This window comes from Scardinius erythrophthalmus (assembly GCF_964197995.2).
Source record: "Scardinius erythrophthalmus genome assembly, chromosome: 9".
NCBI lineage: Eukaryota > Metazoa > Chordata > Actinopteri > Cypriniformes > Leuciscidae > Scardinius > Scardinius erythrophthalmus.
Genome location: NC_138229.1, coordinates 6,509,515 through 6,525,063, shown reverse-complemented (window position 1 = coordinate 6,525,063; position 15,549 = coordinate 6,509,515). Strand labels below are relative to the sequence as shown.

The 15,549-nt window shown below is 38.3% G+C and overlaps 1 protein-coding gene across 6 annotated transcripts in view; it reads right to left on the bottom strand.

Moving 5' to 3' along the window:
• Positions 1–15,549, bottom strand: part of svilb (supervillin b) — a 62,354-nt gene that overhangs the window by 5,241 nt on the left and 41,564 nt on the right. For 4 of the 6 annotated variants that reach the window (XM_081374421.1, XM_081374422.1, XM_081374419.1 and 1 more), the window contains 20 exons: positions 14,375–14,455; positions 13,380–13,524; positions 12,689–12,784; positions 12,487–12,567; positions 12,070–12,250; positions 11,634–11,806; positions 10,750–10,905; positions 9,262–9,398; positions 9,015–9,162; positions 8,774–8,919; positions 7,825–8,000; positions 7,542–7,689; positions 6,983–7,280; positions 5,680–5,834; positions 5,485–5,593; positions 4,804–5,011; positions 3,928–4,061; positions 2,300–2,455; positions 2,050–2,193; positions 1,764–1,888 (listed from right to left, as the gene is read on the bottom strand). In XM_081374421.1, the coding sequence (XP_081230547.1) occupies positions 1,764–1,888; positions 2,050–2,193; positions 2,300–2,455; positions 3,928–4,061; positions 4,804–5,011; positions 5,485–5,593; positions 5,680–5,834; positions 6,983–7,280; positions 7,542–7,689; positions 7,825–8,000; positions 8,774–8,919; positions 9,015–9,162; positions 9,262–9,398; positions 10,750–10,905; positions 11,634–11,806; positions 12,070–12,250; positions 12,487–12,567; positions 12,689–12,784; positions 13,380–13,524; positions 14,375–14,455 (2,997 nt within the window). The remainder of the gene's footprint in view (positions 1–1,763; positions 1,889–2,049; positions 2,194–2,299; positions 2,456–3,927; positions 4,062–4,803; positions 5,012–5,484; positions 5,594–5,679; positions 5,835–6,982; positions 7,281–7,541; positions 7,690–7,824; positions 8,001–8,773; positions 8,920–9,014; positions 9,163–9,261; positions 9,399–10,749; positions 10,906–11,633; positions 11,807–12,069; positions 12,251–12,486; positions 12,568–12,688; positions 12,785–13,379; positions 13,525–14,374; positions 14,456–15,549) is intronic. The other 2 variants (XM_081374420.1, XM_081374424.1) reach the window with 1 other exon arrangement.

The window sequence follows — 15,549 nt, the reverse complement described above, 5'->3', positions numbered from 1 at the left end:
TAAAAAGAAAAAGTATTGTAACGCATTACTTTCCATAAAAAGTAACAATTAGTTACTTTTAAAAGTAACTTTCCCCAACACTGTCTATGAAGCCTTAAAGAGCAACTTGCAGGTAAAAAAAAAATCTAAATGAATATATAACCGTGTATGAAAATACCATATGAAAAGATAATGCAGGATTTAAAATGTTTTAAAACGACATAATGACACCAATTTAGTAGATAAAGTGAGCGTTTCTTTGACTGCTCGTACAAACCGCTTTTTTTTCAACATCGCGTCATTTTACGTCACACAAGGGAGATGTGTGCTGTGCTCTGCCGCAGCTCAGTGCAGAGTAGGTTGGTATTCAGTAAGAGCGGTCGTGAGACAGTGTGTTTTCAGTAGTTTTTGTATTTCAATTTATCATCGTCATGGTAAATTTATGTGTTTGTGGAGCTTGCAAAAACTCCAGCCTGTCAGGACATCGAGTCCACCGGTTTCCTAACAGGAAAAAGGACGGTGCTATCTTTCGTGCCTGGGTGCGGGTTGTGCAGGTGAAGAGACGGGATTTCTCTTCCGCGTCGGCTTCGGAAAACGCGGTCGTGTGTAGCGTTCACTTCAGATCGGAGGATTATCGTCCCGGCGATATGAAGGAGTTCAACATGGGATACCGAAGTAAGAACCGGTTGAGACTCAGAGCTAGTGCGGTTCCTTCAGTGCACGCATCTTCGGGTTCTCCCGCTGGATGTAGGCGCGAGCACAACATCAACTGGCAAACGCAATGTAAGCGGAACGAAACTGAGCTAACAGTTACTCGTTATTGTGTTTGTGTGGACCGTTTATCAGTTTGGACCAGTGCAGCGCGAGCCTGATCAAGCAACACTGTAGCCTTACTGCGAGATCCAGTAAATAAAGAATTCGCCACTGAAGTAATAACATCGCTGCGAGATCTAGTGAGAAATATTCACATTTCTCCGTTATTAACGAATCAAACAGCGCTGACGTGAAAACCAGGAATAAACATTGTGCAATGAATGAACGAACTATCCAGTGTCCATAGATCAGCAACATTCACCATGGCTTTACTGTAGTAACACTAACTGCAACCATGGAAGTTTGGCATTTTCCACTAAGGCCCAGTATGCATCCACCTCCCTGCAACACTGACTTTCCTCAGCTGTAAACATTGCCTCGCATTTCCCACACAAGCACCAATGGAACAAAAAATGTATCATGAATAAATATCTCTCTGTCTCTCCATGAGAAACTGCTAAGTTATATCACGTAACGTTAGTCTGGGCGGATATTAATGAGCATGACAAACGCCTGATCAAAGCTTAGTTTCTGTTATTGTAAGTTCCAATATGTTCTGTCTAACATTAATCCTGGCCTGTCCCTGCTCTCTTGGCAGCCTAGCTGGCTCATAATTGTATGGCTGTGGTCCGTCAACAATTTCCTCAGCGTCCGAAATGTCATTGCAATCCATATTTCCCTGTTGTGTGAATCGACCGCTCTCCCTCGTGCTACGTCACGACTCTCGCCCGTCACGCCCATTTTCAGATGCGGAAGTAAAATTTTCTCACAAAAACGACTCCAGAAGCCACTGTAGCATATTTATAATTTTTTTTAAAGAAAATCTAGTTCCTACATTATTTTTCTATACATTGACTTGTTGGGTCTTCTAACCTGCAAGTTGCTCTTTAAACTGTCTAGTTAGAAAGCTTACCATGGTTTGGAACAGACCTAAAGAAATATAGAGACACAACACACATTGAGTGTCTCACCCTCTCTGTGATTTCAGCAATATCCTCTCTGTGCTCCCAGCTGGGGAACATGTTTGTGAAGGTCAGAGGCTCCAGTCCAGCATGGATCAGGTACGACTTTGGAGGCTTCTTCTCATTCTTCTCTGCTAGACAATAAGAGGCATCAGATATCTGTGTACATAGCATAAATGGAACAGAAACTGCATCTGAAGCAGCTTATACATCATTACAAGGTGCTGGTTAAGATGCACGCCTCTGATTTGCTGGAAGATTGAAAAAAAAAAGGTCTAATAAGGCAGTCAATCACCTCTGCAGTACTGCAACACTGTTTCCATAGCACACTTCCTGTCTGAGTCCCAGCGGATGCGGGCGGAGCCGGTACTCTCGGCATCCTGAGGCCACCAGCCCTGCCACAAGTATACTTCATGATAGTTATCCACTAGGAACAGAGCTAGAAACAGACAGAGAGAGAAAAACACATGCATCATTATTCATGACTCATTGTTTCCTGGCTGAGATAAAATAGTTCAAGTGTATTAGATCTTTTTTTTTTTTACCTGGTTGTGGGGCAGAGTACAGATCCTCCTGTAGGAACGGCAGGGAACAAACAATGTCTGCAGCTCTGGATGGGTTGAAAAACTCCTGCGCCACAAACTCACCCGAAGAACTACTGAGCTGGAACAGACGCGGCGTGAAGTTAAACTTGCCAGGGTCTACAAAAAGAGAGAAAGATAAAAATAAAAACACAGAAAAAGGTCTTTTTTTTTGAAGCAGAGAAAAAAGGTCTTTCTGGTCAAATCTTTTGTTTGAGTCTGACTGATAGAAGTCCATGAAATCTTATGATATGCATTTGCATTATGACTTGTGAACATATGTAAGGCCATTTCCACCAAATAAGAAAAAAAGAATGCTTTGTAAATCGCAATTATGAGATTAAAAAGTTCACAATTATGAGATGTACATTTTTTTGTCAATTTCAAAATTTCAATTTCATTTCATAATTGTGACTTTATATCAGATAATTATGACTTATTAGGTAATAATAATTATGATTTATTAACACATTTTTCTTCTTATGCGGTGGAAATGTGCTTCCATATGAACATGTTATGCTGGAGATGGGTTATTTTTGGCATGATTTTGGAGCAAGGGAACTATACTCAGGGTTCCCACTCTAAACCAAATGTCAAATTCCCTGACTTTTCCCTGACTTTCATTGACTAAAAAGATGAATTTCCATGACCTATAATGAACGGCAAAACAGGCTGCTGTTTTGCGGAGCACCGAGCTATTTTGTTTTGTAGAAAGCCTTTCTTTAAAGTGAATTTTGTTTTGTATAAATTGTATTTTAATTTTAATACATTTTTCATCAACCAATTGCCTGTATTTAATAAATGAGAAGCAAATATATAGCAGACAATATAATCATGGAGGCGCGCCGTGGTCACTTGCATTGCACGTCAACTGGAGCACATCTCATCATAAATTAACCGAAACTCGGTGTATGACTCACATACATGAGAAATACATCTGAAGATAGCTTGGAATGTCTTTAAACGAAACAATTCAAAACGAAAAGAAATAGGCTACTCTCTGATTATGTAATCCATGATGTGGGACCTAATATTCATTTAGCCTATGTGATATTCATGCTTTTTTTCTTACAGTAAAGCACAGTCCACAAACAACCTCCCTATAATAAGTCAAATCTCTGGAGGCATGCTCCAAGCACACTCTCATCTCATCCCTTTTCCCACATTTGTAGTAATGACACTATAACCAAACCGGAAATTGTAACGCGTGCGCACGCAAAACTTTCTCGTACGCATGCAAAAGTTTCTCGTGCGCATGTGAAAGTCCGTATTATTATTTTTTTGCAAAGGTCCCCTCAGGGGTTCCGTAGAAAGATGTGTGAAACAGCGCGATAAAAAAATCGGTATAGAAAAATTACATTTTGATAAATGGAAACTAAAATTTAAAGCAACAAACTAAATTCCCTGATATTCCATGACTTGGACAAAAAATATATAAAATTCCCTGACTTTCAATGTCTGGAATAGACCTTTTAAAATGCCATGACATTCCAGAAATTCCATGACCCGTGGGAGCCCTGTATACTGTAAACTCATTAAAATCTTGCAAAATCATGCAACTCTCCTCCTCGCTCATCACCGGTGTGTGTTACCTTGCAGCATGCAGTCGTAGGCCTTACGGTCCTTCCTGCCTAATGCTTCCCAGAATTCCACTGGCTCGCCACCTTCCTCACATTCATGAATGGTCACATTACAGCTGCTGTGAAGTCCAGCCTCCAGCGGTCGTCTTGGAAACACAAATATCAATCATATAAACTTTCTGAAATGCAAAATATGACATCAAGAAGACATTACATCATTGGTTACTAGATTTAATATGCACCACTGTTCAAAAGTTAGGGGTCATTGAGATATTTTAATAGTTTGAGTCTCTTATGCTCACAGAAGCTGCATTTATTTGATGAAAAAAAAAGAAAAAAAATAGTAATATTGTGAACTATTAGTACACATTAAAATAGCTTTTTTATTTGAAAACATTTTAAAATGTAATTTATTCTTGTGATGGCAAAGCTGAATTTTCAGCATCATTACTCTAGTCCTTGTCACATGATCCTTCAGAAATCATTCTAATATGCTGATTTGCTGCTAAAGAAACATTTCTTGTTATTATCATTGTTAAACACAGTTGCACTGCTTAATATTTTTGTGGAAACCGTGATGCAGTCTTTCCCAGGATTCTTTGGTGAATAGATATAGTTTTGTAAAACTATAAATGTCTATACTGTGACTTTTGAACAATTTAATGCATCTATGTATATATATATATATATATATATACATGTATGTGTGTATGTATATGTTTATACATGTATATTGTTTATGCTTAATTTCTGATGGGTAGATGTTGTTTTGTAAATAGGGTAGGCGTAATAAGCCACGGCTTCAGCCCACACCTTTTCGGTTATTTTGTAACCGAATAAACCTTCATTCATTCATATATCTAATGATTTTGTGTGTGAAAGACTTACTGTTCTTTGATCTTGTCTGCGGCGGTTCGAGCTACATGCCGTGTGTGTGTTTGTGTTTTGCAGCCATGCCACAGGTAGATGAAGGCTTTGTTGATGTTCAGAAGGACCAATGAGGTGCGAGATCGCAAACTGCTGCAGTGACACGCCACTTCCAACAGGTGGCCCTCAACGGGTATCTCACCACGCACACAGTACAGACGCCAATCATCTGAAACAGGGTCAAACAGGCAAATATTAATATGCTGGTGTACTGCTTGCACAGTATACCATGTTTAATAATAATAGTACTTGAAACGGTTTGCATGGATAAAGATGACTATATTGTTCTCACATAAGCTCATTACTTGCATGCAAGCAAGGTAATTTATAGGATTTTTTTTTTAGTTTTTGCATTTTTAATCCAATATTGTGTAAAAACATTAACAGTTCGAATAAATGGGGAATCAAAAAAGAGATAATTGCTTCTGTGTCGCACATGACATGGGGAAACGGGAGGTCAAGTCAAGTGCACTACATTGTAGGATACTGTGTGCTTCACTATGTGCTGTGGTTATATTTGCACATTTTGGGAAATCCATGTATATAATAAATGCACATACCATGATTAGTATGCATAATGTATAGTACTTCTACAAAAGTATTAGGCAGTCTGCCAATCCGAAAATACCCTAAAACTCTTACTCTGAATGTTCTCCTCCTCTTCTTCTTCTCTCTTCCCAGAATGCACGGTCATCCCCCCATTGAAACACTGCAGGAAACAGGGCGGCTCCTTCCCCTGCTGGACCTGCATCTGAATATGAGTCACAGCAGCAGTGAGCGAGAGAAAGAGAGGAGCAGAAAGCAGTCAACCGCGTTTAGTCCAGCATCTCGTCCTACCTGTGCTCCTCTCTCTTCGTCCAGTTCAACAGTCATGAGTGCAGATGTTCCTTTCTCACTGACCGTGGAGTTTCTGCCCTGCCAGAAGAAATAGCAGCACTTCTCCCTGCCGGGACCTGCACTGCGCACCTGATCCGGCTTCTGCCTGCTGCCCACTGCACACGGACACACACACATACACATCAGATGACACACAATTAGAGAAGAGCACTGACATTTTTATTCCAGTACATGAGTTTAAAGGAGGTGCATTCTAAATTCACTTATTTTTCATTCTACAAGTAAAAATGGTGCACAACAGCATAATAAAAGATAATCCGATATCTTATATAATAATAATCATATACAGTATGTCAAATCATTTTTTTGTGATTAACTTTTTATTCCGATTAAAAATATAGACATCAATATTTTACATACAGGTATACAGCATGGCCAAAAAAGTCACTGTTTGAATTTAAATGCTGAGGCAAATGCTTAAGAGTCTATGATTAGATCATTATTGCAGTGTGTTTCTAGCATGTTAAATGTTTGGCAGCAGTTCTTCTAACCCTAATAGAAGGAGTGTGTAGCTTTTCATTTCTTAAACAACCATGTAGGAGACCACGCCATGGCAATATTCCAGGATGACAATATCAAGATTCATCAGGGTTAAAACTGTGAAAGAATGGTTGTGAGGAGGCATGAAGAATCATTTTCACACATGAATCGGCACCTCTGAGTCGAGACCTTAAATTCATTGAAAGTCTTTGGGATGTTCTTGAGGAGACTTTACAGAGTGCTGGACTTCTTGCATTGACAAAACAAGCAAATTGACGCACCTCTTGATGGAAATAAATGTTGAGATGTAAAGTCTACTCCAGCACATTTTGGAAATGAAAAGCTACACACTCCCTCTATTAGGGTTAGAAGAACTGTTGCCAAACAAATAACATGCTAGAAACATAATAATCACTGCAATAATGATCCAATCACAGACCTTTAAGCATTTGCCTGTTTAAATTTGGGCAGGGCAGTTTATGTATACATATATGTACATATATATATATAAAGGAATGAGATTATGTAAAAGCCTAAATAGAAAGCTTATATTCTGGAAAACAGGATTTTACCAAATTAAATGTTACACTTTCACTGCAGTTCTCCAGGATTCCAATAAAGCAAACAATCAACAACTTCCTATTCCAATAAGCAAAACAGCTATATTTTACTGCACAATGTACATGACAAACACCTACAGCATTTGAATAAAGGCAAGAAGAGACACAGATCACAGCTCATTTGTGCCGGTGCAGTTACTGACCTGCAGCGCTCACCATGTACTTCCACTTCACCACATACGCGTCTCCCTCGTGAAACTGGCCGATGCTCTGCTTGGGCAGTCGGCTGTAGTCGAACTCCAGGATGTGCCAGACGTCAACGGCAACCGTGCTGATCTCCAGGGACCGCAGACAGTCGTCCGAGCCGTTCTCCACCGGACCGTGTCCACGACCCACGTTCTGACCGTCCAGAATCGTGCTGATGGGCGACTGCAGGACTGGCAGCATCAGAGAGGCGCTGTACGCCTGGCATTCCGAACGAGAATCTGTGCCCGGAGGCTCCTGAGATGGGCAACAAGAGGGATTGAAAGAAGAGAAAGAGAAAGCAAAAAGAAAAAGTTGTGTTCAGATCAAAGGAACAGTTGGGAATCACTATTTAATTCACTATAACACTAAATTATTCTTATTATTTCATTACATTCCTCACAATTCCCATCACTATAATGAATGTCAAAGGATTTAGTTCTTTCTGTCCAGATTCCGGACCAGACTGTCCACATTTTTGTGTGTGGAAAAAGCAGATACTAACACACAGCCACCCACCTTCTGTTGGAATGGGTGTTCGATGACATTTTTAGGTGAGAGTCTAGAAACATCTCTCCAGTCCAGGAACTTCTCTTTAAAAAGACTTGTTTCATTATGTTCAGTCAGTCTGCCAAATATGGCCCAGTCTGGGCGACCTTGACCTTTCCTAAAAAAAAACAACAACAAAAAAAAAAAACAACACAAATTTACACTGACTATAAAGTTCCACAAACACAACTTGTAAGATGAATTTAAGTGGATAATTAAAGTAAATTACTTTAAATGTGTGTAGTGTACCCACCTTGGTATGAGAGTGTTGTGTCCTCCAGGGTCCAGAGGGTTGATGTCACAGTTGGTATAATCAAATGTCCCGTTCCAAAGGTGCTTGGCCAGCTGAAACGCCACCTTCCTCTGTGCCAGTGTGACCTCTTTACCATGCCATACGTACACTTCACTGCCGAAATCAAACACTATCACCTAACGAGAAAAAGAGAGCCAAGAAAAATATATGTAGATTATATACTATATATTATTCACATTTATTTTGATGAAAAATTGGGTGCCCTGAATGGGGAAAAGTCTTATTATTAAATATAACAAAACATGCTAAATAGAAAAAGAATGTGCTAAATGTTTAATTCATCCATTGATATAAAATAAATCATAATGCTAAACATAGTTGCCACAAAATTCAAATAATGTTAATGTATTTCATATTTAACCACAATGTCAATGCAGACATAAAATAATACACAGTACAAAGATGTTAATAAAAAAATGTGTAAGATGTGAGTAAAAAACAACAACAAAAAAATATTTTTAAAGCCAGTAAAAATGCATACATATATTCAGATGAATATATGGTTCTCCAAAATGGGGAAAAAGCTTTTTTATTATTATTATTATTAAATAAAATAAGAGTATAATTTTTATTTTTTTTAGAATGTTCAATTCACACAATGGACGACTGTGATGACACGTTTTCTAATACAACTGTAGTGTTTCTAATACAACTGCATAGGGAGTGACAGCTAATTTGACATCATTCTCTCTTCTGACTGCTGTAATCACTACACTTTTTCCCTCTTTTGGAAAGTTGGAATGTCACTTCTGAGAACCGTGGAAATGTGAAATTGGTTGATTACATAAATAAATACTGGTAAATATTAAGTTACCACAAAATGCAAAGAAATAGATATTAATCTATTTTATATTTATGCAAAAATAAAATAATGTATTTGCTTTCTGACCTCTTTAGATCCCAACAGTGTGCTACGAGGCACTTTCCCCCAGGAATCATCATCAGGAAGCAGTTTATCATCCACTAGACGGAAGATGCAGTTTGTCTCCACAATGGCACTCTCAAACATCTCATCCTCGTCTGGAGACCCGGCCGCTGTGATCATTGCACACATAGAGGGAAAAATATTATTCATTTCAATTAAGATAATGGCACATAAATTGTATATTTTTTTATTTCAGGGTATGTACATTGGTAGCTGGCTGTTCCTCCCAGGATGTTCCAGAACTCTGCAGCTGCGGGGCTTTGTGATTTCACTCCTTCTTCAATCGTCTCCACCAGTGCTGCTCGACAACCAAGGTCATGATTCAGCTGGATGAAAGTGGCCAGTTCTGATGCCTAGATGCCAAGCGGTACAATACAACAGTAATGTATAAAGCTATCTAATTATATAAAGAATAACATGAGTAAGATGTCAGAATATAAGTCAGGTTGTACCTTGGCTCTTTCAATGACATTTGCAAACTCTCCAATCCAAACGAAACAATGTTCAGGCGTAACCAGCAGAAAACAGTCACCGCTGTTCAGAGAGGACACTCTAGGCTCCACTAGTCTGGTCTGGACATGTCGTCGACCTGGGGAACATGCATGCACGTACAGTTTAACTCACACAATCAAAATCATAATACTGCAGTAATACATTACTATATTACTATATTACGTCATATTCCATGCCTCTTGTTGGTGTTTTGCAGCATTCTAATGAAGAGTAATGCTGTTTAAGTCATTTACTAAAACTGAAAGGCTTTCCGAAGCCAATCAGAACATTTGATGTTTGGACCAAAAGGAATTTTCTGTGGGCGGGGCTATGCAGCTTATTCCATGCATCACTTGGGGTGTTTCTCAAACGGAAAGCTGCATCCTGCTGAGCCTGTGTCCTTCCTAGTTTCTAGTTCAGTCCTTCTGAGGCTTGTAGGCTAATGTCCTCCTCAGCATTAAAGGCACACTATGCAGTTTCCGTTTTTCTCAAACAGTGACCCCTAGAGTCGCTGTGGATTACTTGTATTTAACGTTACTGTCGTAAATACCACTCACACAGAGCCGTCTCTGCACTCTTCCGACCACGCTTTCTTCGTCGACTCTGCCATGATTCACGTCTGAAATGCATGCTAGTGTCTTCCATAGAGGCTGCTTCATATGTTGTTGATGTATGTGACGTCATGTCGTAAAGCAAGTCGTGATTCTCGCGAGATTTGTTCGCGCCACCTCTCAAACCTGCATTGCTGGTTTTGCCAGCGGTGTCCTCCCCCTGCTTTGCTATCGGGATGATTCGCCCTACTACCAGTTCGTTTACCATCGAAATGATTTCAAAGCTGTTATATTAAGGTACAAATCTTGCATAGTGTGCCTTTAAACGCTAGAATGAGACGATCTAGTAAATGTGCATAGCTATGTCACATATGTTCCCGCCCCCACAGGATAGTTTTAATACTATTAAAACTTTATTTTGGAAAAATACTTTATATTACACATCTTTATATTAACTGGCTTTTTATTAATGCAATACAGTGAATGACAGCTGTCTGGGGTCTACCATTGGCTTACATTATTGTCAGTTTAGAGCAAGTGATAAATTTACAGCAAAACAAAAGATGTCATGTCCGAAAATATTATTTTTGTCTTACACTTCATAATAAACTCAAGCTCAGTAACAACTCGTTTTCCGTTTTTAGTGAATTGGAATGTGTGCAAAGGATTGTGGGTGATTTAAGGCCGCAAAGAATACATCCAATGTATCCTTCAAAACAGGCCGAGAAACCAAGGCTGCCTTCCAAGGGTCCTTCAAATTGAGTTGGCCTTCATCTACGTTTGATGATGCGGCAGCCGAGAGATGCAGCCTTTCGTTTGAGAAACACCCCTGGTATATCCATTCCATGCATCACATCGTGCTTGGTTAGACACAGTGTTAGGGTACTACAGACTGACCTTTGACCTGCATGAGCATGAGTTTTTTGTAGGGAGCAGCGCTGTTATTGGTCATCTGCTCTGAGATGCTGACACTGCGCAGACTCACGCTGCTGTAGCTTTCTTTACTGGCCAGACCAGCCAGGGCTGCGTCTGACAAACTGGAGCTCTTGCTCACTGGAAAACACAGGAAAAAACAAAATATGTTTTATTAATTTTCTTATATTAAAGTCACCATGAAATCAAAATTGATCATTTTTTTTATTATTAATGAATTATCTGGGCACATCATAATTTTTTTTATTCATATGCTCTCATAATTAATTCTCATAATCATTAATATTTATTCAAAAGTGAAACGTGTGAAAAAATATTACAGGAAATGGCTAATACGAGCCAATAAATGCTCCTCTTCCGCCATCTACCAGTTATAGCGTTAATTAATATCCTTTTCTTTTTTTTGTTGAATAAAAGTGTTTTCTATCAAATGTTGGATTTCCTAGATCTTGAAAAGTTCACTTTTACAAATGGGGACATTATCAGAAGGATGAACAAACAATGTTTTTGGTCATCACATTGAAATAACATTTGAAGTGCTGGAAAAATGTTGCGTGTGCGCCAATTATTTCTTATTCCAATGTTGCCATTAGCTTCAAGTCTTCATTGCAATGAATAAAACTGGTTTATTGGCAAATTAGGTAAGTGTGATAACTGCATTAAAATATAAATACAACATTAAAAAGTCAAGTATTCATGGTTTTGTGTCGATGTACAGCGAATGCAGAATTACAGCTAATAGTTCACTGGAAATGCCCAAGCTGGCTTATGGAAAACCAGGAAGTAACTGTGCATATGGTAACAACACTGAACTGAGGCACCTTTCCATCCACTACTTATTGACTTACTTTTCTCCTGTTTAATCCTCTTGCTCTCCAGCTGCCCGACATTCAGTCTCTGCTCTGTGTACTCCTGACGGATGTCTTCTCTTGCAGCGAGAATCTTTAAGGGGTTCCTGGATGCCTGGACATTACGAGAGGGACGAACAGCCCGCTTGTGCTGCACCATCGCTGATGTCAACCTGGAAGCCAAAGAAAGGCCAAAAGTCAGACAGCAAAGTCTTTCAAATGTCAAATATTTCAACGCCTACAAGCGTCTTTAAAAAAAGCTTAATGCAAAAGAAAAGATAAAATATTCTTTGTAAAAAAAATAATAATAAATAAATATAAAATAAATATAAAATATAAAATAAAAAATGTATTATATTATATTAAATATTTTTTCAATATAAGATAAATGCACATGCTTGTATGTATAGCCTATTAAAGAAGCACAAAAATTTACATTGGTGCTTGTTTTCCAAAGATGGCATCAAAGTCTTCCTCCAGATGCATTCTGCTACTCATGCTGCGGGGAATATCTGTCATGTGGCGGTAAAACTTTGAAAAGACCTCATCATCCAATCGCATCACTTCCTTCACTGCCTTTTCTGTTACCGTCAGTGTCGTCTCCTGCAAACCTGATACTGAGGAGGAGGAAGGAAGGAAGAAAATGAGAGAGAGAGACAGCGCAATGGCTTCAATAAAAGGTACATTATTAGGACACTGTGACAGCAATTGAAATAATATGTCATGAAGCTTCTTTTTTTAAAGACATCAAATGATTCAATAATCATTTCTAGTCTGACTTCTATAATGGACTTATAACATCCTCCTGCAAAAAGGAAAAGAAAATGAGCAGATCTTGCATCAATCAACTTACCTTTACTGTTCAAACGCCCCAGAAACGTCTCCAGCTTTTCCAACTTCTTATCAGACTCCATTTCTGCTCTGACCTCAATATCTGCAACACATCAGTTTTTTTTGCCCCAGTTATTATGGCGGAACAACATTTCCAAACTGTGTGACTTTCTAAAGAGGAATATCTTCTTTCTTTTAATGTAGCGAGTGTTTGTCTAATTTACCTTCCTGTGGTTTAGAGATAGCCGACACACTGCTCTTCAGTTTAGCAGAGACTGGAGACAGAATCGGGCTGACCACTGCAGAAGAAGCGGCCAGACCTGACACACACACACGTAATCAGGCATTTAATAACAGCATTTTTATAATACATTTTAAGAAACATAAAAAAAAAAAAGTGTTTTCATTTTAGTTTAATTTTAAATATTCCATATCTGTAAGCATGTATGTACAGTTGTGATCGAAATGATTCAACCCCCATTGCAAATCAGGTTTATTGTCAAAATGTACAGACTTTCAGCTGTTTGCAATGAACAAATCAAACAAAAGTAATTGAAATATCTCAACACAACAAAATATACCCACTGAAATATTTCCAATTCACCAAAAGCAGCATTATGAGACCAAATATTTTGTATAATGTCTCTGATGGCTAGGGTGTCTTCTCACTTAATAAAGTAAACTTATATTTTTGAATCAATGTGGTTTTAAAACATTTAAAATGTTGTAATACTTTCAAGGTTTTCCGGTAATTCATCATTTGATTATTAAATGTGTTTAGATGGTTTTAGGAAAATGCATGAAAATGTATTAGATTTATTTTCTTGTATTTTTAGCATTTAAAAATATTTGTAGCATTTTATAATACAACAATATACTATTTAATATCCGATCTTGGTGTTTGCACATTCTAACCTTTTTTCACCATCCTGGCAGCCACCGTGTACTGGGTCGAGTCATTGGCCACACCCTTCCCTGTGCTCTGCCACGCCTCCTCTCGGGTCGAGATCATCTGTTTCCTCTCTTCAATAGACATCTTCCCCTCCCCTTCTTCAAGTTTCTGATTAGATGAGACAAAACAGATATGATGGCTATAGATCATTTGATAAATTCACAGCAAGGAAAGACCAGGGCAAGTGCATTAATTAAATGAGTGTTGGCAGCATAAATGCTTCAACATACAGGACAAACCACATAAGTATCTATCACACGAGCATTCACCAGCAATTCATCAGCAAACTGTCCAAAGCACTTACAAACTGTTTGAATATGACTATTCTCTTTGCTGTATATAAGGTATTGAAATTTATCAGTCAACAGCAAAAGCCAAAAATACAGTAATCCTTACTCAAAGTGCGGTGCATTTGTGCATCTAAATTAGATTTATGCATTTATGCTGCCAACACTCATTTAATTAATGCATTTGCCCTGAGAGTATGTACAGAGCTGCCTGTTTCCATCAGAGAAATATAAGTGTTTTCTACTACCATACACAGTGAATTAAAGGATAAATTATGCAAACTAACAATAAGAGTCCTTCATAAACTACAGTAAATGAAACCAGCCAATTTTTACCACTGATGTATTAAAGCAGAGATATGTGTTAAGTATTTTTTGTGACTTTGTTGTTATTCATTCAGTCAGGAAGTAAGTCAGGAAGTAAGTCAGGAAGGAAGGAAGGAAGGAAGGGAGGAAGGAAGGAAGAGAGGGAGGAAGAAAGGAAGGAAGGGAGGGAGGAAGAAAGGAAGGGAGGGAGGAAGGGAGGAAGGAAGGAAGGAAAGGAGGAAGGAAGGGAGGAAGGAAGGAAGGAAGGAAGGAAGGAAAATGGATAGGCAAAGTTAAAATTTCAGACCTTTTGTAGAGTTATGTTAGAAATGAAATGGTTCCAAAATGCACAGGCTCTCTCTTACCTGGCCTTGATGTTCTACATATTGGCATTTTGGGGTAGATGGGAGAGGAGGAGGAGAGTAGGTGGAGGAAAAGACAGGCTCCTACAGACAGTGGATAAGGAAGAAACAGGAAGTAGATAGAAAACAAGAGTGGATGAAAGAGCAAGACAATGATTACAGAGTTGATAGTGAAGGAAGTAGAAAATAACTCCGATATGGCAGAGAATGAATGAGGGGGAAAAAGCCAAAGGAAAAGATGCAACATCTCTAAGTGTGGACCAATGGTTCTCAACTGGTTTAGCATCAGGACACAGATTTTGCAATCGACATCGAGTGGCAGCTAAAATTGTACAATAATAATTTTGGCACTTCTCAGAAATAAAGGGACAAAAGCTGTCACTGGGGACGTTTCCTTTCAAAAGGAACTAATATGAACCTTTAAGATACTAATATGTACCATTTAAAGGTAAAGTCACTATAAAATAAAAATAAACAATTATATTTTTTTATGGAACAATTCAGTATTTATTATGAATGATTTATTCATGTGCATATTTGTATTTAAATTCATGTGGCCTCATGATCTTTAATCAAAATAACTTTTAGTGACATCTCTTCTCTTCTCTAAAGACATGTTTACTGGCGCGAGGGTGGGACAACCTGTCACTCACATGAGATCAACCAATAGCAAACCACCACTACCCAACCACCCAATCAATTCCCCATAAACAAAATCAAGTTCTGCCCTACATTTTTCATTTAAGAAGCTGTTTCACTTGGATATACGTCACAATAGGGAAGAAAAGTCCATTGAAAGTAAGTATTGTTGTTATTGTTTTTCTCTCTTGTTTCTTTTCTCTAGTTTTAGGCCTAATTACATCTGGCAAAGGGACAACCAATGAAAACAAGCCTTCGGGCTAATTTGGGTACATTTAAATTCATAAATGTTGATTGATGTACACTACAAAATGTTTACTTTTTGGGTGACAACCCAGTGACTACTTTTGTACCTTTTTTTTCTGAGAGTGTACAAAGTAAACAAAAATCTAAAACTGAAATCTAACAAGATTAATATGAACCACATAGGCTCAAAAATACACCAAAAATTATTAACATGATAACATACACAGACCATTTTGGTTTCTATATATAATAAAGGTGCAAGGTGTTTCATCCTAAAACATGCTAGAATTTGA